Source organism: Artemia franciscana, chromosome 18, assembly GCF_032884065.1.
Source record: "Artemia franciscana chromosome 18, ASM3288406v1, whole genome shotgun sequence".
NCBI classification, from domain to species: Eukaryota; Metazoa; Arthropoda; class Branchiopoda; order Anostraca; family Artemiidae; genus Artemia; species Artemia franciscana.
Window position 1 is genome coordinate 2,900,935 of NC_088880.1, and position 25,404 is coordinate 2,926,338.

General features: G+C 34.1%; 1 protein-coding gene across 3 annotated transcripts in view; it reads right to left on the minus strand.

Annotated features, from left to right (window-relative positions):
* Nucleotides 1-9,862: 9,862 nt before the first annotated feature.
* LOC136038501 (rho guanine nucleotide exchange factor 17-like) overlaps nt 9,863-25,404 on the minus strand; it is a 229,961-nt gene continuing 214,419 nt past the window's right edge. For all 3 annotated transcript variants that reach the window (XM_065721586.1, XM_065721585.1, XM_065721587.1), the window contains 2 exons: nt 21,581-21,730; nt 9,863-11,080 (listed from right to left, as the gene is read on the minus strand). In XM_065721586.1, the coding sequence (XP_065577658.1) occupies nt 10,836-11,080; nt 21,581-21,730 (395 nt within the window). In that variant the 3' untranslated portion in view covers nt 9,863-10,835. The remainder of the gene's footprint in view (nt 11,081-21,580; nt 21,731-25,404) is intronic.

Genomic DNA, 25,404 nt, shown 5'->3' on the forward strand with positions numbered 1-25,404 from the left:
GTATGCTGAAAAAGAATTCAATCGTACTGTCAAGAATATACAAGCACAACAAGTAGAGAAATTGTCAAGTGATTGTAAAAAATACCCAAACACCCTGTGAAGGCAAATCTAATTAAATAAAGCTGACACTGATATGCAAATTCCCGTTTCCAATGAAAACTGGGTAAATTATTACATGCATGTGTCTTCATTACCACCCATTGAGCTAAGCTCCACTTTCAGGTCTTAGCTAAAAAGACAGACAGGTAGATAAAAACTCCGCCGCACTATGCACTGCATTATTGTCATATTACTTTGTCACCCTATTTACAATCTACATAATCGCAGTTAGTTTAGATCTAGTTCTGCACCCGCCCAAATATTCTTTGAAAGCTTCACCTTAATACTCTTAATTTGTGTAGTAGCAGTAGTAGCATAAGTAGCAGTATACACAAAGCACCTTTTTTTCAACATCCCTTTCAATACACGATGAAATTTTTAAGCTAACACCATCAACCAATCTTGAAGTATTGCCAATATGTCCTCCTAGCAGCCTCTAGGGGCATAGTGTGTTTCGATTTATTTCAATACAGTTACAATATTGACAAAAAAATTTTCGCCTTAATACTCTTAGATTTATTGGTAGTATGAGTAGCACCAGTAGTTACAGTAGTAGCAGTAGCAGTAGAGTTAATAGCAATAGTCTTAGTAATAGTAGCAGCAGTAGTAGTAGGAATAATAATAATATCAGTAGCAGTTTTTTTAGGAGTAGAGACAGTATTACTATGATGCAAATATTGTCTTTTGGTTGGTTCAAAACCAAGCCATTTGATTAGTTCAAAACCATGCTATTATTTTTAAATGGCATCTTGAAACAATTGTATAAACATTGAAAAAGAACAATTCTCCGAGTCTCGATGGAATCACTCCAAGACACTTACAACATGGCCAAGATTATCTTTATTAGTATTTAGCCCAACTGTTCCAAACGCGTATTGAGCAGGGACTCACACCTGCCAACCTTCACGGTGGCCGCACATCCAATATTCTGAAAAAGAATGGAGATCCACTGCTTTGTAAAAAATGCAGGCCGATCACAGTTTTGTTGGTTATCAGTAAAGTTCCTGAGAAAGTTCTACACCCTTATATTACTTCACATGCTCTGATGAGAGACAAACAGCTTAGATTCAGAAACGGAGCGGGCTATAGACACGCCCATAGGCTACTAAAGATAATAATAACAATTACATCTCTGGTCAAAAAGCCACTGTTTGTCTACCACGTCAATATTGCTGCTGCCTTCGACTCATTCGTCCAATCGCAAGCACTGTGCTGCTTCTTAGATTCAGGGGTAGATACCCGCCCGTATGCACACGACGTGTTTTGGTTTAGTTCAGCACCCCCCCCCCTAAACCTTCACTGAAAGGCATCCCTGAATGCCCTATGCCTTTTTGAAAGCAAAGGTCAAATATGCCTACCTTTCTCAATAGCATATACTATACGTAAACAGTGAACGAATTGTCTAACTTAGAGTCCTTGTTCTAGGGGCTGTGAGGAGGTTGATATCTCCCTTACAGAATATTTCAACAATTTTGAAGAAAGTACAACTCTCGGACTTTTGATTTGATATTTGGTTTGGAATATGATGGTAATAGGAGGGAGGGGCTGGTTGCCCTCAATTTACTTTTGGTTCTTGAAGAGCGCTATAATTTCCAATCTTCGGTTAAATGAGCCCTATTCAAAGTTTTTTTTTTTAGAAGAAAGATAACGTGTGCTTGCTAATTATTTTTATTTTTTTCCAAGTTTTCTTTGCCAAAGCAAAGGTCCTAGAATATCAAGAGGAGGCCAATCTGATTAGGTATTATAAGTCCTAGTGCCCTTTTAAGCGGCCAAAAATACTCTGCCATGAGTAAATTGTGTTTTCTACTATTTTGTGGCATGAGACAACAGTTTTCCACCAAAGAGGACCAATTAGCATTTAAATGAAAATTCCAAGATGGCCAATCAATTGGCCATCCCTCAAAAAAAAAACAACAAATGAATGTGCATTTTCAGTTTAATATACATACACTGATATTTATTAATTAAAATGTTAATAATATTTGGTTTATTAAGGTTATGAACTGAACAGATTCAAACTTTAATTTTTTCAGTAAAGTACAAATTATCTTCTGGCCTTGTTAAAATAATTTTCTGACCGTAAGTGATACCAAGGTATTTCAGAGACTGGGACAGCTGGATTCTAATGCTAGCGATAAAGAGATTTAACGATAAACATGCCTTAAATTTAATTGTAAAAACACTGAAAAAGAATAAGTCTCCGGGGCTTGGTGGGATCACTCCGAGACATTTACAACATGGCACAGAATTTCCATATGAGTATTTTGCCCTATTGTTCCAAATGTGGCTTGAGCAAGGACTCACACATGCCAACTTTTACGGTGGCCGCACATCAAATATCCTAAAAAAGAATAAAGATCCACTGCTTTGGAAAAGCTGCAGGCCAATAACAGTTTCGTCGGTTATCAGTAAAGTTTTTGTGAAAGTGCTGCAGCCTCGTATTTTTTCACATGCTCTGATTTGAGACCAACAGCTTAGATTCAGAAATGGATTGGGCTTTGGACACACCCATAGGCCACTAAAGAGAGTATTAACAATTACATCTCTGGTCAATATGGCACTTTTTGTCTGCCACATCGGCTTTGCTGCCGCCCTCGACTCAGTCGTCCACTCGCAAGCACTCTAGTGCGTCTTAGTTTCAGGTTTAGATACCAACATTATCATATCTCTCCATGGTTGGTACTCTCAAACGCGCACCCATCTTGTTTTGGGATGGGAAAAAATCGCTGGACAGAAATCGCTAGAAAAAGCTTTCCGAGACCATTAAGCTTTCGAGCGACATTTTTTATAGAGGGCGTGGATCTCAGTTTTATTTTTCATGAAGACGAGTTGGCTAAGCAACACGATAAGGGGCTTACAAGAGAATATGCACCTCCTAGTGACCCTATACAAAAGAATAGGACTACAGGTCAACATTGAAAAAAATAGAATTTATTTTTTAACGGTGCTAATTCGGCAGATGTTAATCTCTTTATCGCTAGCATTAGAATCCAGCAGTCCCAGTCTCTGGAATACCTTGGTATCACTTACGGTCAGACCATTAGATCCACTAGGGGGGCCTGTTAACCGATTCAACATGTAAATCGGCTAATGGAAACACAGTCAAATGCAAGAGGTCATTCAATCGTTTTATTATTTCAAAACTTTTCAATGCAGTTGTCTCTCCCATAATTTGGTTTATATCACCGTTGTGTAAAATGTGTCTCTCACCGAGCTTCGAAGAATACGGAATAATTATTACCAATATACAAAATTTTCTTAGGTTCTCTAAAACGGAGATTTCATCGATATACGGAATATTCAAACCGTCAACTTAAGTGATCCACACGAAGCTTAGAGCTTCCATGCGATCTCTCGACAAGCTACATCATTCACCGCTGACTTAACTATTTATGTGACTATTGGAATTAATGTTTGGCGTTATCTATGTTCTTTTCTTTCTCTTTTCCATTTTTTTATTCGGCACTCTGCTTTTTTTCAATATATATATATATATGTATATATATATATATATATATATATATATATATATATATATATATATATATATATATATATATATATATATATATATATATATATGTATATATAAATATATATATATATATATATATATATATATATACATATATATATATATATATATATATATATATATATATATATATATATATATATATATATATATATATATATAACAACCATCCCTTACATAAGAACCATGCCCCGTGGTATAACTTTTAACTCTCGCCCTTAGGCTCTGGTGATTCAAAGGTGGACCTAGAGCAAAATATTGGGAGGGGGCAATGTTAAGAGGGTGCATGTGAGCAAAATCTTGGGGGGAGGCAATGTGACAAAGGTGCCAATAATTGACAAAATTAACAGGTTTATTCTAAAAAAAGAGTGAAAAAAAAACAGGGAAAGAGGTCACAAGAAAAAATGTTGGCAAAATATATAGCCTTTCTTTAAGAATCTTTTATATCCCGCGGCATTACTTACAATCCTTGCCCTGAGAGCTGTGGGGTCACGAGTGGCTTCCTCAAAGACGTAAATTCCAGGCCCTTCGACTACAGTTGACAAATTTGATATCTCCCAATTTTGATTGGACATCTATGAAGAAATAGTGAGCGTGGGGGGGGGGGACTGGTCGCTCTCACATAACTTTTACTCTTAAGAAAGCTGTAAAAAAAGCACTGCTTTGTAAAAGTTACAGGCCAATCACAGTTTTGCCGTTTTTGAGCAACGTTTTTGAAAAAGTACTACAGCCTCATATTATTTCAAATACTCTGGTGGGAGACAAAAAGCTTAGATTCAGAAGTGTAGTGGGCTCTAGACACGCCCATAGGCTACTAAAGAGAGTAATAACAACTACATCTCTGGTCAAAAAGCCACTGTTTGTCTACCGCGTCGACATTACTGCTGCCTTTGACTCAATCGTCCACTCGCAAGCACTGTGCTGCTTTTTAGATTCAGGGGTAGATACCCGCCCATATACACACGACGTGTTTTGATTAAGTTCAGCCCCCAGCCCAACTTTCGTTGAAAGGCAAACCTGAATGCTCTTTGTCTTTTTGAAAAGCAAAGGTCAAATATGCATACCTTTCTCAATAGCATATATTATGTGTAAACAGCGAACGAATTGTCTAACTCAGAGTCCTTGTTCTAGGGGCTGTAAGGAGGTTGATACCACCAAAAGCTAAATTACAGGATTATTTCAACATTCCTGAAGACAGTAGAAGTCACAGACTTTTGATTTCCAAAAAAATTGGAGGGTTATTACGCCCCCTCCCACGCTTATTTTTTTCCAAAGTCGCCGTATGAAAATTTTCAGATAGCCATTTTATTCAGCATAGTCGAAAAATCTAATAACTATGTCCTTGAGGACGATGTAATCCCCCAAAGTCTCTGGGGTAGGGCTTGAGTTATGAGCTTTCCCCATTGTTTGTATATAGCATTGGTCATTGGCAAGTATACTGAGGTTCTCAGGAGGATTTTTTCTGGTGGTAGGTTTGGGGGAGAGGGGACTACGTGATAGAATCCCTCCACGGAGTAGTTTATCATGGAGAAAGAGTCCATGAAGGGGGTACTGGATTTACCAACGTTATTTTAAAAAAAACAATGAGAAATTAAATTAAAAAACAAGTTTTTTAGCTTAAAGTAAGGAACAACATTAAAACTTAAAACGAAAACAAATTATTACATATGTGAGGGGGTTTATCCCCTCCTCAATACCTTGATCTTTACGCTAAAGTGTTTTTAATAATTTCAAAAGAGCTATTTATTCTCACTTAACGGCCTTTGTGATTCAGGGGTTATTCTTAATGAGTTGGAACACAATTCAAACTGTAGTGTAAAGAGTGAGGTATTAACGAGGGAACGAACACCCTCATATACGTAATAAAAACGTTCGAAAATAAAATTAAAATTCCAAGTGGCCTTTTTAAGCAACCGAAAAAATTGGAGGGCAACTAGGTCCCCTTCCACGCCCTTTTTTCTCAAAATCGTCCGATCAAAACTTTGAGAAATCCATTTATTTAAAAATATGTAAAATTAATATGCAAATTTCGTTTTAATTATTCATGTACGCTGAGCCAAAATAAAAACCTGCATCAATTCAAAAATGCTAAGAAACTAAATAAATAGACAACTTTTTTCAACTGAAAATAAGGAGCAACACTAATAGATAAAGCGAACAAAAATTACAACGTATATGATAGGCGTTCATCCTCTCCGCCACATCTCGCTCTTTGCGCTAAAGTATTCTTAGGATTTTCAAAAAGCAATCATATTTTAAATTGGTCACTGGGAAACCTTGGAGGCCAGAGAAATCGAGTCCCATAGAACTTCACCAATCGTCAATCTTGTTTTAGAATTCTGTGAACAAAATAGCAAAAAACATAAGCATCTGTTTTTTATTTTCCTAAAAAACAAGTTTACAACAACAAAATCTTTCTATAAAAATAAAATTTGCTCACATTGACTAGAAATGACCGGCTAACTTATCAACAACTTTGATGATCGCCTATTTTATATAATAATCTACCGTCATTCTTATAAAAAATAAAATATAGATCGCATAATATTCAAAATCACCAAATTACCAGCTAACTATAATCACCAATATTAGGAATAGAACAAAGTCAATCAGTGGCATTCAAGTTCAACTTTAGCGCCGCACTGGTGTTTAATATTTTCAATTTTTTAATATTTTCACTTTTTTTGTTAATTTTCAACGTTACTTTTAGAAAAAAGTTGCAAATTATTAACTTAATTTCCAATGATGCATTCTGAAGACACTAATCAAGAATTTAAATTGAGTTTCGGTAATAATGTATATAGAAGGTTTCGTTACAAGTAGAATTTTTATCTTCAGCTATTTTTTTTAAGCAATATGCTTGGTGCCAGGATGGCGCGAAAATCAAAGTGAAATAGAAAAAACTCAGTGATATGATGCTTTAAGATAGATTTAAATGATAATTTACAGGACATTAGAGTAATAAATGTAAATACAATTACACATATATAAAGGCGACCATGATCTATGGCCCATGGGCAGGCGGAGCTCAAAAGAAACTAGTACACAACATGTTATCATCAGGAGTGTCAATTAGAAAAGGTGGACTTTGGGATGGGGCAATTGCTCTATGTCCCCTCCCCCTACCGTAGATTAAAAAAAATTATCATTGTTGTTGAAACATTTTTTCGGCATTTGCAACAGAAAAAATGACAAATCCCACCAATTCGATTTAAAAAAAGTACATTTGCTCCCACCTACATTTTCATGAGTTGACAACAGTGGTTATGAAATTGCCTATTAAAATATTTATTCGACATAACTGATGTATAAACTGCCAAATCGTTAAGACTATAAAAAAATATGGAGAATTCCTTTCCATTGTCATTCATTAATATAATTAAATTTGAATAATTAGAAACTGGACTTCAGAACTGAATTAAATCTTTAATTGACTTTAAGCTGTTTCGGAACTTTGAATTGTTACTTCGGAAGCAAACGAGAGCTATCTGTAAAAACTTAAGCCGAAAAAAAACGAGCCTAAGCTTAAAAAAAGAACTTTAGATTATTTTTAATGCAATTTTTCATTCAGCATAAATAATACGTCCACTGTGTCAGCAAGGCTTTCAATCAGAGGGAGCTCCCAAAGCTGCCAATTTGTTCAAATGATATTTTCATTGACATGATTGACAAGATTTGGATCATTTCTAATGCTGGACTTTAGAACTGAATTAAATCTTTAATTGACTTTAAGCTGCCTTGGAACTTTGAATTATTATTTCAAGTTTATTTCGGAAGCAAACGAGACATATCAGTAAAAACTGAAGCCAAAAAAAAACGAGCCTAAGCTGAAAAAAAAAGAAATTTAGATTAATTTTTAATGCTATAAATTGACAACATTTGTTGATTAATACCGAAAAACTAATGACCTAAGCAAGAATAAATCCAGCATTTTTATTTGGGGGAAAGGGGTTACATTTTTTTTTAACGCATCAATATTTATTTACATGCATTTTTTAAAATGTTCTCACAAGTTACAAAAAAATTTCGATGGGGAAGGGTTGAATTGTGTAACCGCTCCTCCCAATGGTAGGCCTTTGGCCCAATTATGATGCGTAGGATTGATATAATTTTCTTTAGAAAAAGTGGAACAACACCTTCGGTATGCTTACGCTTGTAGCTGATACAAAGGAGGATTTTCAAGACGAACTTCACAAATTTATTAATTTTAAAAGTGCGTAGCCCCATATCATGCTTTCAGTCAAGAGGAAATTTTTTAAATTCTGACCCAACCCTTTTACTATAAGCAAAAGAGGAAGTCCTGCTTTAATAGTTACTGTTTTTTCCTACTTAGAACTGTCATTATATCCCTAGTGTTTCTCCCCCTTTATGCACAAAGGTTCCAATCCTTATGCACAAAGGTTCCAGTCTTATGCACAAAGGTTCTGATCTTTATGCACAAAAGTTCTATCTACATCTCTGGATTTGATATAAAATAATAAAAATTACTTCAGGAAATATCAGTACACAATCTCGCTACTAGTTAGTCGGTTGAAAATAGCTTGTTAACAAAACTAGTGAAACATAACTGTGAAAATAACTAGTTAACAAACATAGGCTCCGTAGCGGATATGCATATGAAAAAACGTGAAACTGTCACAAAACACTTTTGGACATGTAAGCAGGACTTGAAAAGAGAGGCTTTTGGACCAGAATCCCCCCCCCACCTTCCTAAAAGATATTTTTAGAATAAATCTTCATGGCGGAAATTCTTGTGCAATACTGTGAAATCGCTTCAAAGGCTTCCCGCCCATGTGAGTAGGATTATGAGAGAGAGGCTTCTGGGCCTAACATCCCTCAAAATGTCTCATAGTAGAATCATTTTCAATTTTCATTTCATTAGGCATTTTGATGAAATTTTTAAGTATATAACTCCCCCTACCCCCTTAGAAATCGTGTAATATCCCTTGAAATTGAAAAGCTGTTGTGCAACATAGATGAAACTCCCATGATTTAATTCTCCATATTAATCTTCTATGATTTAAGATAAAATTGACCTTTTAAAAGAAGCATAAAATGACAAAATCGTCTAGATATAATAAAAAGATGAATGTTATAGTGAATAATTATGTTTAAAAATACCTGTACGAACGGTGTAGAATAGAAAAAAAAAGAATAAAAATCAAAGAAATCACTTATTTTGTAGAGTTTCAGAAAATGTTTAATTTTTTGTGCCAGTGGTGTTACTTTAAAAAAGATAAGGGCTAAAATAAAAATAAATGGCTTAGAATATTTAAATAAAAAACCTTTGCCTGAAGCTTAAAATTAATACAATAAATGTAAAAGTAATTAGCCTTTAGCTAGTCAATATATAATGAGGATAATTGTCCTGTATTCTCCGTATTTTTATTTACATAATATATTACTTAATTTTTTGAAAAATAAAAAGATTGTTCCCATAATGAGCTTAAGAACCTCTGCTTTTCTGTGATATACTGATTTGCAAAGGTCTGAAATATCAGCTACAGCAATTCCAAAGGTACTTGGAAACTAAAAGAAAATTTGTTTGAAATTTGAAGTGTTTCAAATTTGATTTTTTTTTTCTTACTTCACCTGTTTTTGACGCAAGCTCCTGAAATTGTGTCAAATCTGAACATTCTGAAGCACAAAGCAAAAAAAAAACATATGGAAAAAGACTTGGCAAATTGGTTTTAATTTTTTTAAAAGTAAAACATGTCAAATTAAAAAACTTTTTATGTAATTCTTATAGCAAAGTCGTTATGATTCGAAATATACTTGTAGTTTTCAAAATTAGCAAGAGAGTCTCTAAAAATACTGCTAGATCATCCTTGTTTACTTTTTGCTTAATAGTGATGCATAAACCCTTTCACATCTTTGCACAGCACTGCCAAACGACTAGGAAAACTTGATACCACTGTTTAAACACAAACTTTAGCTACTAGTAGTTCTGTTACCGAAAAGTAGCTTTATCATGTTGCAACACTTAATCATGTTACAAATAGGCCAATCCGCTTCGGAAATTCAGTACAGTTTTTATTCAGTTTCAGGTCATTATAGCAGTCAAGGTAGCAAATATGATGGACCGATTGTTTTTTCAAAATGATCTAGAAGTCAGCGTGAAGCTATCTCTCGTTCCCTGTGTTCAAAAAGAAGCTTGGTAGGTTGACCTAATTTATATTGACCTAATATAAAGAGATTGACCTAATTTATATTGGCAATAATTGTTTATTGTTTTTTTTTCGCTTCGGGATCATGATATTATGTTGTTTTATTGCGTATGAACTATTTATGTAAGTTTTTTTTTTCTCGGTACACGGTTTCATTCTTCTATTTATTATAGATTAAGTTGTTGTTTTTTGTTCTTTGTTTTTTTTTTCTCTTCTATTTTTTGTTCTTTTTTGTTAATAGCACACCCTCGCAAGTGACGCTTTTGGTGTGCTACCGATTGATTTTGTCTCTGTTATTTCTTTTGGATAATAAATTATTACTAATACTACTACTAGTATGGAATTTTTTGTTAAAGATTGAGTGTTTTTCCTTTTCCTTGGAATTGATGTTCACGGATCGGGTTTTTATTTGCGGTGATGAATTATTACTATACTATCCTGCATAGGCTGTGCTTTGGAGGATTTTTTTTTAAGCGGGCAAATGGGTTTTGTATTTTCGTTTCTCCTAAATATATTAGTAGATTTAATTATTCTATTTCTTTTGTTTTTAGATATTATTTTCTCCCCTGTTCTTTCCTGGCCAAGAAGTCATACTGTGGTTTATTTTCAAAGTGGACTTTTTTTTCTAAAGATTTGAGTTTATTTTTAATCTTTTAAGTTATGTCAAATTTATATTCTAGAAATAAATAAGATCAAACAGAATCATATTATCTAACGAGGATAAGGAATACTGTGAAACTACCTTGTATTAATGAAATTTTGACAGTGGCAGCTAAAAGATGGTATAATACAATATAAAAATTTATAAACATACATATGACAGGTTGTGCGGTTGTCAACATGGGCTTTATGGAGTTTTTGAGACAATGTCAAGTTACTTACGATACCCAAAACTAATTTTTAAACCATTATGCTCTACTTTTTGGCTGTTACCTCATCCTTTGCTTATCATTCATTAACGTATCGAATAAAATACCAAAATACTCAAAAATTTGTAAAATTTCCGACAAAGTGTACGTAGACAAAATTCAACTTTAAACTTTCCACAAAAGTACATGGTTTGTCGAATCATCCTTCCCTGTTACTTCTGCAGTGCGGCTGCCACTAAAATCTTCAAAACCATCTCCACCTGATACAACGAGATAGCGGACACCACTTGGTGTGCTGGGTGACGAACATTCACGAGTGGAGTGGCGTCGGAATCGGGCTATTCGAAAATCTAATGGCACTTCTACAGCAGTCAAGAACCGAACATGACCTGTGTGACCTTCCATCAGACCTGAAAAAAATTCAAGTTTAATAAAATAGCTGAAGATTTTTTTTTAAGATTCAATTTGTGAGAAAAAAATTAGTATGAACAATAATCAGCTTTTGAATAAAAAATAGATAGATTATATAAAAATTTAAATAATAGTTTACATATAGAGTTATGTATTAAGAACTTAAATAATATAATAAAATAAATAATAGTTATTTCTAATTAAAATTAGTGTAGCCTACTATAGTTATGTTAAATATAGCCAGCTTAGTTAAATAGATATAACAGAGCTCATGCTGGAGATGGTAGATGGCTCTAAAATGGTAGTAAATACTTTCCTGGGATTTAATGCTTGTGGGTATGAATTTGCACTCTTTTGTGACTCGCCTGCCGGCAAACAGTGTTACGAACGTTGTGACTACCTCATAAGAAAAGAAAAAGAAGAAAAACTAAACAAGGGAATATGTATGTTGCCACTTGATCCCCTTAAATATAAAACGAGCTATAGATCCTGCCAGTTGACTGGTATACAAAAGAAATGCAGCGCGTACCCCTTTTAAAGGAACAAAGAGAAAACCTTTTCCACGTCTCTCCAATAACAAAATTGAAACTACCCTATCCCCCATTAGAAGGTCATTACGACTTTAGTATAGCAAGAACAGGTATATTAATTCTTAGTTTACCTAACTAAGGGGTGTGTTTCCCCAACTTATGAATAATCTTTACTTTGTGTGTCTGTGGGCCGTCCTAGCCGAAGGGATTGATGCGCTGAATTTAGGATCCTTTAATCAAGAGGGGGAGGGTTCGAATTCTAGTATACCCAATTATTTTGTTTGGGACGGGTTTCAGTGACTCTGTAAGCTCAGCCAGAGTCGACCCAGCTCTAAATGGGTACCTGGAGAAATCTGGGGAATGTAAAACTGAAGGGTGTGCGAAAGCACAGAATGGTTAGCCCCCAGCCACTCACTGGACTTCCTGGCTGAAGGGCCAAGAAACAGAGATCAGCGCTATTGGTAGGAACTGTAAAGTTCCTGCCGTATTTTTTTGTGTCTGTATTTATTAGAGGGCATAAGAAGCTTCTAAATAAAAAATAATATCAACATTTTCGTAGATGAAACGGTTCGAACCTGACGAAGAGGGTCAAATAAAGTACATATGGGAATGGGAATAGAAAGCACTTTCATGAATAACCAATACGGAATGAATAAATAAAATTAAAAACTAACAACAAATAGCAGCTTAAAGACATCTATATTCATTTTTTAAGTTGTTCTGCTGCCAAATATGACAGACAACGCTGCAACCAAAAGGAAGGTAGTATTGTAGCATTGTATTGTATGTATTGTAGTATTGTATTGTATTGTGTATTGTTGTATTTTATTGTATAGTAGTATTTATTGTATTGGGTATTGTTTATGTATTGTAGTATTGTATTGTATTATTGTAGTATTGTATTGTAGTATTGAAGGTAGTATTGTAGTATTTATTTTCCAATTTTACAGCAAAAGATTAATATCATCAGAATAAATTTCACATTTTATTTAGAAAATTTATTACATTTTACAAACATTTTATTTTATTTTATTATTATTATTATTATTATTATTATTATTATTATGTACATACATTTTATTCACATTGTATCTGAATAGATTTGTCAATAATTAACAAAACTATGGTGCTCCTGTATCTTTTACCAAAAACTATTGGAAACAAAAAGTTATCATATAGAAACTAGATATTATTTGTATCGGAAAAAGAAATTTATATAGAATCTAAAGAATATCTTTGGAGTCAGGTATATATTTTATTTCACATAAGAGCATCTATATTTTTAATCCTTTGTGAAATTAAATAAAAAAAACTAGTTTTTCTAAGTGAAAGTAAGAAGCGACATTAAAACTTAACAGCAACTTAAACTTAAACATAAACTTAACAGATGAGAGTGTCCAAAAATGCACACAGACACAAACACACACTCGTATACATGCACATACACATAGGTATGTGTATATGTATGTGTTGTGTATATGTATGTGTTTGTGTATATGCATGTGTAGGTGTAGGTGTATGTGTGTGTCTGTGAGTGTGTGTGTGGGTATGTGTCTGTGTATATGTGTGTGTGTGTGTGTGTGTGTGTGTGTGTGTGTGTGTGTGTGTGTGTGTGTGTGCGTGTATGTGTATGTGGATGTGTGTGTGCGTGTATGTGTATCTGTATGCGTATGCGTATTTTTATATGAGTGTGCATGTGCATGTGTATGTATATGTGGGTGTGTCTGTATGTATATGTGTGTTTATGTATGTGGATTTTTGAAAAAAAAATCTGTTGATCTCTCTCTGACTTTGGTAGAAAACCCTGGTAACCTTTTTCAGACTCTAGTAGACCCCTTGTGAGCCTGGTAGTAGTACCTATGTCTCTGAAGTTCTTTTCCTTGCGCCTTTGACTTTTGAATGAACGTTCTAATTGTTTGAGTTTTTACCACACCCTAAAAATGATGGGAACATAACAAAGTAATACAATAACAATTAGTTTTATTGAAATAATGGCAGGTGGAGTAGCACCATGAAAAATGATTGCTTTGAATCCATCTCGTAAAACAATTTTGTATTGTGTTTCTTGAAATGTCATATATTTAAAAACTTTTGAAAACTTCGGCATACACTTCATCACTGATATTATCGGGCTCATTCATTGTATCTGCTGGTAAATTATCATTGACGCTAGTAACGTTGTTTTTCATTAATTCATATTTTATTTCCTTGGCTGATATTGTCTGTCAGTCCACTTTTTATTTTACTTGCTGTTTCATCGTCTATTATGACATTATTTTTACATAGTTTGCAGTTTTGGCACCTGCATAAAATATTTATTATGACGGTAGTGCTGTAGTAGGTTGTCTTTCTCTTGCCTTATTTTGAATGGTAATGCTGGAAAGATAGTGATAGGATCTATCAACGGGTCATGTGTCGCCAGAAACAGTAGCAAGAAGTTGACTTTTGTCGTCAACTAAAATTTTTAGACTTGCGTTCTTTTTGAGCACTATCATCTCAGTAAATGTTACTTTCGCATATCCACCATTTTGACGGTAGAAATTCCCGGGCCCTGCGAAGGAATTCAATACCTCAATGGCATGACAACGCATACGAACATTTCCAATTACATTCCCAGTAATGCTTTTTTCATAGTCCAGATATTTCTCTTTACGAGCATGCAATGCTACGATAACCTCATCATGAGCAAACACATTCTTGAAATAATTGGTCTTCATTTTTTGCATGATGGTACTAGTAATGTTTTACTGTGTTTGGATTTTCATCAATTCATCCGTATATTCCTTGATGGTATTGTCTGTAAGTTTTTATTTTACTTATAGTTTCATTATCTATTACGAAATTATTTTTACATAGGTCGCAGTCTTGACATCTGTATTATCATTATGTATCATCTTGACATCTCGACATCTGGATATGCATTATGATGTTTCTGTCGTAGTAGGCTTGTCTTCTTTTGAATGATAATGCCAGAAAGATGGTGATAGGACTTATCAACGGGTAATGTGTTACCAGCCACAGTACCAACAAGTTGGGCTTCGTCATCAACTAAAAGTTACAGACTTGAGTTCTCTTTTAGCACTGTCATGACAACACACGCATATATTTCCAATAAGCTCCCCATTAATGGTTGTTTCATAGTTCAAATATTTCTCAATGTCAGCATTCAACGCAACAATAACTTTATCATGTGCACAAAAGTTCTTGGAATGTTTCATTATCACCTTTTAAAATAGGATTTGAGTGTTTATCCTTCCAATTTACTAATGATACTAATGAATAACATCATACTTATGGATTGTCGATGACCAACCATACATTACCACGGAGGCGGCCACATAAAAAACCTAGAATTGTTGGAGCTTGGAGCGGAATTTGTGGAATCAGAACTGTGGAATCGGGGGACAAAAGTGTTAATTTTTTTAACACTATCATAAATAAGGAGAGGGCTCATTCAAAAAATGTTTAAAATTCTAAGTCACGTGAATTGCCTTGGATTATCATGTTCTAATCATGGAATTCTAAGATCTGCTGTTCAAATACAAACAGTGTTAAATCTTAGATTTACAAACTTATTTTTGTAGTTAAAAATGTTGAAAATGCCTTAGAGATGATGGTGGATTCCACAAGGCCAGCCGTTTAATGCCATGGCGTAGCGAAGAGATTTGGGTCACCACAAAAGGGTTTACTTACGAAAACACGAGCAAATCAATTAAAAGCATAATTTTTTGTCAGAAAACTGTCTGACAATGGTTTGAAAATGAGATATGAGATATATATTTATTAAGAAAAGAAAACAAACACTATTCGCCATTCGCCTGCCAAGAAAGGCAATAAGCTTGGGCAAGCGAGGTTATCACCCTCAGCTAATTAAAATCACGTTCATATCACGCTATTCAATACAAAAGAAACAACTGATGAAAGAAGAAAGGAAAAAAGAGAAAGAGGAAAAAGACAAGAAGATGACAGAAAAAAAGTTAACAGAGGAAAATTAACAACAAATAAATCAGGGAAATGCCTTGGATAGAATGTGAACCTGGAACGGGCCTTACATCAAAATTACTCACGAGATAAAAGAAGCTTCTTTACCCGTGACTTGAAAGCCAGAAGACTAGGCAAATTTTTCACACCCTCGGGCAAAGTATTCCAAACATGGGGACCACAATAGCGAATCACAAAAGATGCCCGAGTAGTACTTCTAAACTCATGAGTTAAGTTATCAGCTTTCCTTGTATTATGGTCATGACGGTCTCTATTAAAAGTAAAAAGATTTTCAAAAGCAGGGGTGAGCAGGCGATTCAAATATTTATACGAGAAAATTGCAACTTGGTAATCTCGAATTTGGGATATATCCATTAACTTATTCTTTTTAAAATGCTCATGAGCAGGAACCTCATCATGATTCCAGTTCGTTCAGACTTCGCCCTGGCTGTGACTGTGGGGCGTGCTTGGAACTTGGTTCCCTCTGAGATCCGGCAGTCACGAACACTTGGCTCCTTTAAGAGATAGATGAAAAGTTTCTTATTAAAGGCTTCTTATTAAATGTTCCTTATGGTTTATTTCTCATTTGTTTTCTTTTTTGGGTTGTTGTTTTGTTGGTGTTGTATCCTCGATGACACCAGAATTTTAATTTGTATTTTATTGTCGGGTGATGTGAGGGTCGCTGTTTCGTGGGGACTGCCGGTGAGTTGATTTCTTTTCCTTATATATTTATATTTAGATGTTTGTTAGTATGTTTATGACAAGTTTTATGATTCTTTATTTATTGTATGCCGTTTCCCAAATAACGGGCCATTGAGCCCTTTGGAATATTGTTTTTATTATTGTTATTTTATGAAAATAAATAAAACTTGAACTTGAAAAAAATCATAAAATTCCGATAATAATTTTACAGCTCTATTCGGAAGTTTTTGTACTCTTTCGAAACATGTTACAATATTACTTGCCCATATAGAGCATCCGTAGCTAATATATGGACAAAATAGAAAAAAATAAATTTATTTATTTAGAATCATTTTAGAATCTTTTTTGTGACTAGATTTTTAATTTTTCGCATCACCCCAAGACCTCTGCCTAATTTTTCAGCTATAGCATTTGAATGGTTTCTTTACGACAGGTTTTCATCAATTAAAAACCCCCAATATTTCGTTGTTGCAACTCTTTTTATCACATTTCCTTGTACTATGATTTGATCATTGCCAACACTGGGCAAAAGTCTAGAGAGTATCATTAAAAAAAGAAAATGGCTATTTTTTAGTTTATAAAATTTATTCTTTAGAGAAAAAGGTTAAAAAACCCTTTGGTGTGATAGTGTGCCCCCGGAGGGTGTCAACAGGGTTGATAAATTGTACCACGCTGGCCTTAATTGCTAAGAGTATTTTTGCAGGAGAACATCCAAAAAATACCATATATGTGACAATGTCTGCTAGAGGGTGCCGTGTGTCAGCCATAATGTGGCATGGTGGCATGAATTGAGATGATGCATCAAGTTGGAGGTGGCTTGGAAAAACATGAACCATTGGATTTAAATCATAATTTTGCAGGAAAATACGCAGAAATGCCTTTTCAATTTTAAAGGGTGCCAGAGGGTGATAGAGAGCCAGTCAGTGTGGTACGAGGGCATGAAATGATATAGTTTATCATGGAGGGCTGGCCTGTGAAAATATGAATCAATGGATTTAAGACATGATTTTTACAAGAAAATATTTGGAAATGTCTTAAAATGATAAAATGCATCATATGGATGCCACGAGCCACCCACGTATTGGTATGGTGGCGTGAATCGCCGTGGCGAGGCATCAGATTGAGGGATGGCTTACAAGAAGACAAGTCAATGGACTTTAAGCATAATTTTATTTGGTAGATATCCAATAAATGTCTTAGGAATGATGATATGTCATATTAGCATGAAGCAGGCGCATATTGTCACAGTGATGGGAATTGCCGTCTACGCCATCATCTTGAAGGGTGGCACAGGGGGCCGTATGCCATTCATAGTGTGACACAGTGACGTGAATTGCTTGGAATAACATGTTCAACAGCTTAAAGGTAAGTTAGAAGGTGTTAAAAGAACTTTTTCGAAAGAGGGGGACTAAAAGCAAACATTTAGTTAAAGAGATGAGGTATTTTCATTAAGACCTCTCAGAAATAACTCTTTATAAGGTTTAAAAATATATCTAATAACAAACCTCCCCCTTTATAATTGCTTGCTAGGATGGGCTAACCACATATGGTTAAGTTGGAGTGAATATGCATAACCTTGACTCAAGGAAACGTAGCATTTTCATTAAAACCTCTCAGTAATAGCTCTTAATTTGGTTTAAATGTATCTTTAATAATTTATCTATGGAATCAGTTGCTAGGGGGGCCCCTGTTGGAATTGGATGTTTGAGGCCCGCTGGAATTGCTAGTTGGAATCCCATTGGAATTTGCTTCTAGGCCCCCTGTGGAATTGGATGTTAGGGTTCTTTCACTGGAATTACTTGCTAGGGTCCCATTAGAATTGATTCTTAGCCTCCCTCGGTCGAACTGGATGTTAGGGAGCCCGGTGGGATTGGTTCCTAGGGCCGCAGACTTTCTTACACTTTTTTCATGTTTTATCCTAAATCAGGTTTTTTTCACATTTTGTTTTCCCGTTTGTTGAGTTTTAACTGCTTTTTCTAGGACTTCATGGTCTTTTTTGTTTATATTTTGTCACTGGTCAGATTTTTTTCACGTTTGTCTATTTTCGTTTGTCGAGTTTTAACTTCTCATTGTGAGTTTAATAATACTTTGAAAATTTGTTCTTATTAATAAAATTTATATGTAAAAAATTTGTATCCTTTAGATTTACTGATCCAGGATAAAACCTAAATGCATTTGACTAATGCAATGAAAAATCTAACGCGAATGCTATGCAACTTAACCTGTCTAGGTCACTTTAGAACATTAATAATGCAGTAACATGCATGTTTATCTAATATAGCAATGTCCAATAGGATTGGGACACTTGTGTTCTCAAATGGAAAGGGTAGGGAACATATGAACCATTTAATCATTCTAGTATGCGCAAACGGTGGATTCTCCTTGCGTTCAATAGGTTATCATGTATAATGTATTAGCTGAATCAAAATATTAGAAAGACTTTGATAGTCCACGTGGTTAAAGCTACATTCCATTGAGGGGGAATCCCATTCGAATCCTAATGTGGACAAAAAGTATCTAGTTAACAATTGATTTCTGAGAAGTGACTTGAAAGAAAATAAATCTTAAAAGAAGAAACGCCTTAAAAAGATAATAAACTCTCATGATGGTTTAAGTTATACCCCACGTTCATGCCCTCTACAAGTACAAGCGGAGATTCTTCACGGTTCCACTGAGGTCTAACATCTCACACGAGATTTTTCCATCCTTAACACTGGTAAACATTCCCTATTACGTAAGAAGTAAAGATATAATAAAGAAAAATGTCTTTAAGAAAAATGTCTTAAAACCATCTTGAAATGACTTGAAACATCCTGAAAAACGTTTTAAAGAAACGATGTCCTTAAAACTTCTTGAAACGTGTCGAAGGAAAGTGTCTTAAAAAATATCTTGAAATGTTCTGAAACGTCTTAAAGAAAAAATGTCTTAAAAAATGTATTGAAATACCTTGAAAAAAAAATGTCCTAATAAAATTTCCCCGCTTGACTAGTGGACTCTAACACGTCCTATTACGTAACATTTCCATAGCTAAACATTCCCTATGACGTAAGATGCATCCGCAACTTTTAGAAAGCATTCCCTGTTACGTAACATGAACCCACATCTCTTAGAAAACATTCCCTATTACGTAACAAGCAAAATTTTTTACGTAGGTGTACTATGCACGTGCTTTATAGCATTGCGTCAGACTCAGGTGTGCGTAATAGCGTCTAGAGGGACAAGCAGCTTTAAAAGTTTAGCCTTTATCTGTTCATTTAAAACGGGAGCTCCATCACTACTTACAGTCAAAATGTATAAATTACAATTATTCTACAAATTATGAAGAAGGCCTGAAATTTTTTTTTAACATGTTACCTTCTCATCATCCCCAATTCCAGACTTTAATCAAATCTAGGGAGAGAGGAAATTTTGTTTCAGCTAAATTATCAAGGCATCACTGGAACTAGTTACAATAGAAGCAAAAGTGTAATACCATTCAATACTTGGAATTTTGTTTTTTTTAGACCTCTGCAGTCCTGAATCCCCTCGACACTGCCTTATGGCCTAGGAATCAGTTAGTATCTAATAATTACTTAATCTAGTTTAGAAGGCAAAATGAACATGCCCTAGTTCAATTCCATTAAAAAAAAATCGAACTTTTTTTCTCACTATAATACATTTCAAACACTAGACATGTCAACAAGATACTTAGTATTTAGAGTAAAATTCTCCGTGGTTGATGTTATTCTGAGCTTTTATACAAAGTAGATGACCTATTTGCTTGATGATAAGGTTTGAAAGGCGGTGTATTTGCATAAATATTAGTATGGAACATACGAGGAAGCGTAATGGACCCCTGTTTTTCACCTTTTTTACTATTGAAAGAGCAGATATTAGTTAAATAAAATCTGCTCGAAGTAATTAGCAAATTTGAAGCTTAAGACGAGCAACAGTTTGAAATTTACTGAATGAATTATATTTTTTCTACTAATTATTGGGGAGGGACAACTGTCCCCCTTGCCCCACCGAAACGACGTCCCTATATATGCCTCTTTTCCTTTTTTACACAGTGAAGCTTTTGCTTTCGTAAACCAAGTGCAAAAATAGATAAGTAAAATTAACAATTTCATTTAAGTTTCAGCAATTTGGTACATGATTTGGAGGGTAACTGGGCTGGGCTTTTTATCGTTGCCAAATACACAATATACCATGGAATCAAACTCAGACGGGAGTAAGACAGAGCGAAACCATAGACAAATGGCATTTTAGAGCTCGCTTAAAAAGAGCAGGTTTCACCGATTTATTGAAAGTGAAACTTTCAATAAATTCATTTTTCAATAAATGAAAAATGTCAATAAAACAGCGATTTTATGAAACTTCTAACTGAATGTCTATTTTTTAAGTAAGGGGGTTTAAATTGAGGCAAAGTTTAAAGTTGCTCATGAAAATACGGTACGAAATGAACATTTGCATAGTCTTCGACGTAGGGCTGACCCCCCCGCCCAAAAAAAAAGGGTGCAATCTTTTTAGAAATTATGTAATGCAATTAACTAGGTATGAATCATCATTCTTTGAACAAATCTTTTCAAAGGGATGCTCCCAAGGGCGCCTGTAGGGAGAAAATGCCTCTGGGAAACAACAAGCCATTGAATATTGGATATAAATAGGAAAAGAGAGACACAGCTATTCAAACCTTTGTGAAAAAAAATGATAGCACTTGATCACTCCCTTTTCCCAACTCAAGTAAATTCCTTGGGAGATCTCAAGACCTATTAGGGGGTGGGGGTTAAATTAAGACAATTTTTCTTCTTCATTTCATTTTCTGATCTTCTTACTTAAAGTAAGGATCTTCACTGGAGGATGTGAAGACTGAAGCTCTTAGCAAAATGAGATGAAAAGGGATTTTCTGCAAATCAAGACGCTCTGTGCTGGGACGAGTTGACAGTAGTAGTTGTATTAAAATAAGAGCTTATAGTTATTTTTGATTTTTTACATGTTTTTGGTAATTTTAAGATTTGTAGTAGTTTTAAGCAATAATTTTAACTGTTACTGAAAACAAGAGTTTATCTTAAATTAAATTATTTGTTTGGCAGTGCTGAATTTCAAATTCAGCCATTCGTTTAGCCATTTATCGAATTGAAATTGCGCTTGAAAACCATGGTATGAATAACAGACAATTTTTGAGCATCCTAACAGCTTTTTGAAAAATTTTCCAAAACCGACAAACTTCTGCAAACTGGTCAGTTACACTACAGATGTTGAAATTTCTTTTATAAATTTGAGACAAATTTAAACTATGAACATTACCTGTTATTTGTGGGTTTGAGTTTGATTCGCCAAGCTGAACATTTATAATCACGCCAGCACTTGTACCAATCCACAAAATATCCTTACAACTGTACATAGTTGTGATCCTCAGACATGCTGACTTATGCTGTCGAATAATGTCATCACATCCTATGAACAACAGAACTAAATTAGTGATTGTTTAATCGTGAAAAGCTATTTATTGAGGCAAAAGTTTTAAAAAAGTATATCAAACTATCTGAGCCCTAGAAGCCGCACATACCCGCCAGTTTTGACACACTCTTTTAGTGCATGGCATCATTATGCATGAAAACGGTCATAGACACTTTTTGTGATAAATATGATGATATTTGAAAAAAACCCAGGATGTAACAGTTACAGGGTACACATCGTACGCGTTTAAAACTTCAGTTTTGTAGAGATAAAAAACAAAATTGTAGGATATTGTGTTTTTCCTTGTAAAACTTAATTTCTGTTGCCAAAAATAAATTAAAATGATAAACCAAAATAACCAATTTTTTGTAGATTTGTCATACCAATTTTTTCTGGAACAAACACAGCATACTCGTATTTTTGCCTGTAGGATAAAAAGCAGTTATAATTTTTGACAAAACCAAACCTCTTTGGAAAACTAAAAGATTTTGGAAGCTAAAATTAGTTATAAGACAGCTTTAGTAGAAAGGGTACGACTGCATTTCAGGCAAGAGCCTGATTTATGATGATTTACTTACAATAGTTTTTCGTTACGAGCGCCAAAATTAAATAAAATGTCAAAGAAACGAGCTGTTTTTTAATTTTTATTTTCTTGAGTATGTTTTCAAATCAATACTAGACCGTATTTCTTATGAAATTGCGTATATGGTTCCTTAAAACCGTACGAATTTATTCCCTTAAATGCTCATTTGTTAGTTGTAAACCGTTCTTCAATTTTATAAATTCTATTGTAAAAAAGTGACTCAGCAATAGAATGTGTCGAATATGGAGAACAAAACACAATTTTTTTTCTAAAATTGGAGTAATTTCATTTTGGCAGTTTTCCAAGAATCATTTGTAGAATATACTAATTTGTGATGCAAAATATATATCTACATATTGAGAATAATTATCAAAAGTTGACTTTCAAATTTTTAAAATTTTTAACGACATTTATGGTTATGTGAGTAAGCTTCATTAATTCCAACAATAAGATTGCATTTTCACTTTTCTTGGTACTTTTATTTTATTTTATCAAATTATATTGATTCTAATTCTTTTATTTGACTTTAATTTTCTTGTTGTTTTGAATAGGGTTTTCAACTATTGGGTTTTCAACTACCCAACATATTAAATATCTGTCATTTGTCTTTGTTAAATCTCTGTCTTTGTTAAATTAAATAAAAAACAAGCTTTTTAAAAAGAAAGTAACAAGCAACATTAAAATTTAAAACAAACAGAGATTCTTTCGGTATGAAACTGGCTTCCCCCTCCTCAATACCGCACTCTTTACATTAATAATGTAAAGAATGTAACTCTTTACATTTATGGGTCTCAACGCGAGTTTTGTCACAGAGCAGTGTACATTGAGTTTGATTATTTCATAGAAAACAGAAAATTTCACTCCGAAAGTCCTAAGAAAATCCCACCTCAAAATAACTCAAATTTTGGCGGTCAATCGTGATTTCTTTGCATAGTAGGAAAAAACGGCATTGATTAAGAATTACCATAATCAGTCTTAACAAAGACATATTATTCACGTAAGCATATAGCAGGTAAATAACCATGATTGAGAAACACCCACTACCTTGAATTCCTTTGGTGTATTCATTTATATTAATTTTTTTTTTAACTGTCGGTTAATATTGAACCGCGTTACTCTTTATGTCCAGTTCGTTACCACGAACCGCTTGAAAAGTAGTTCGCGATAAAGCTTATGCTGTGGTGTATGTTTTATTGGAGATTTTTTTTTTATTGAACCAAATATTAGGATGCCTATTGCGGTTGGATGGTTGTTGAGAAAACAATTTTACAAAATAAATACTAGAATCCAATTAATAAATTCTCACAAGATCAAAACTAGAAAATCTTTTATGTTCTCTTGAAGAAGAAAATTCTTTCCTTCTAGAGAACTAAACTTCATTTTGAAATTTTTGTTGATAATGGTTTGAAAGTTTGCTGAAATTCTAAAAGAAATATCATTGACAAATGGGCTTGAATCAAATAATAAAAAAAATTCTTATACATCAATGCTGTATCCACGGGAGTGGTTAGTGGTTTGACCCCCCCCCCCCAAAAAAAAATGTTATTCGGCTCTTAAAGACGTGGCAAAAATGCTTATAAAAAATGTTATCCGTTTTTAGAAGTTTTTATACCCTCTCCCAAAAAAACAACAACCTTCCAGGAAAAAAGCCCTGGATACGGCCCTGCTTATATTTGATATCGTTGTTATCGCACCTAAAGGCCACGTCTGATATTTTCATGCATCCGAGATAGCCGCAAAAACCGTTAGCTAAGATGTCCTCAAAAGGAAAATCAGCAGTAAAATGTAGATGGAGGGGTTCAAGATGTTACTAAACCAACATTGTCCTACCGATTCTTTCTTTGAGTTAGCAAACAGGTTTTGTGGCCAGGGTGGTCAATTTGACATATTTTAAGTCCAAAAGAACACGTTCTTATGTGAATAAAACGGCACATTATTATGTGAAATAAAACGGCAATGAAGTGACGCCTTTTGGAACTTTGGGACAAAACTGCAAAAAAGGACACATTTTGTAAATTCATAACAAAAATAAAACATTTCCCAATTGGATATACGAGTTGGTAAAAAACAATGTCACTTTTCATCGATGTATTATTTTTTTTTGTGACCATCCAGGTTTAGCCAGAGATATCATAAGTAAAGTTTTTCTCCAAAGTAATGGATTTACATGTTTGTATGAGCTTCGGAATTCACACGAAGTCATTTTGTGGAAACGTTTTAAATACGATTGTTTTCGTTTTCATTATATTTGATGTTAACTCGCTGTTTTGATAGAGGTTTCAGTGTCTCCACTATGGGGATTTCCACCCTAAAATGGGGATTTCTTTTGTCTTTTAGGGGCGAGAGTTTTTTTTTTTAGGGATTTGGGGACTTTTCCTCTCCCATGGACTTTTAGAGAAATTTTTTGGGATTTCCTTTAATTTGTACATCATCATCATCTTCTTGATCAGTGAAGCAGGATAATTCAATTTAGGATCTGTTTCCTTGCGAATTGAACTTGGAATCACAGAGAAGAACTTCTTCAGTTTCTTAAAAAATTTTAACACCACACAGATTTTGAGATGTACAGGAGTCCTAAGGAACAAACTAGCAACAAAGAACTGTTTGAAACAGTTCTATGCTGATGTGGGCTTCAAACAATAATTTCAGCTTGGACTGTTCTCGATTAATGAAGTCACATGGTTTGTCATTTTTGGGTTGTTTTTTCATAAGATTATTTGGTAGATAGTATGTCATTTTTTACAGTTAAGATAAATAAAGTTATAATATATTTTGATAGTTTTATAAGGTACGTAGTTGTTCTTACTGTTTTAAATTATTTGACAAGCATTGCATGTACGATTGTTTTTCTCCACAGTACTCGTATGATGTTTACGATTTTTGTGTAAAATCAAAAAAACTCGAACTCGAACTTGTAGCCAGCTTTATAGGTACTGACGTGAACAATAGAGGTAGGCTATATTTATTCGAACACCTCTCTTACCGTTTCATTACCCTAGTTTTTAACAAACAAATTGACAGCCATTTTTTAAAAACAATGGCACATGAAGGAATAAATGGATTGTGTGTTTTTGGCAAGCCTACGTAC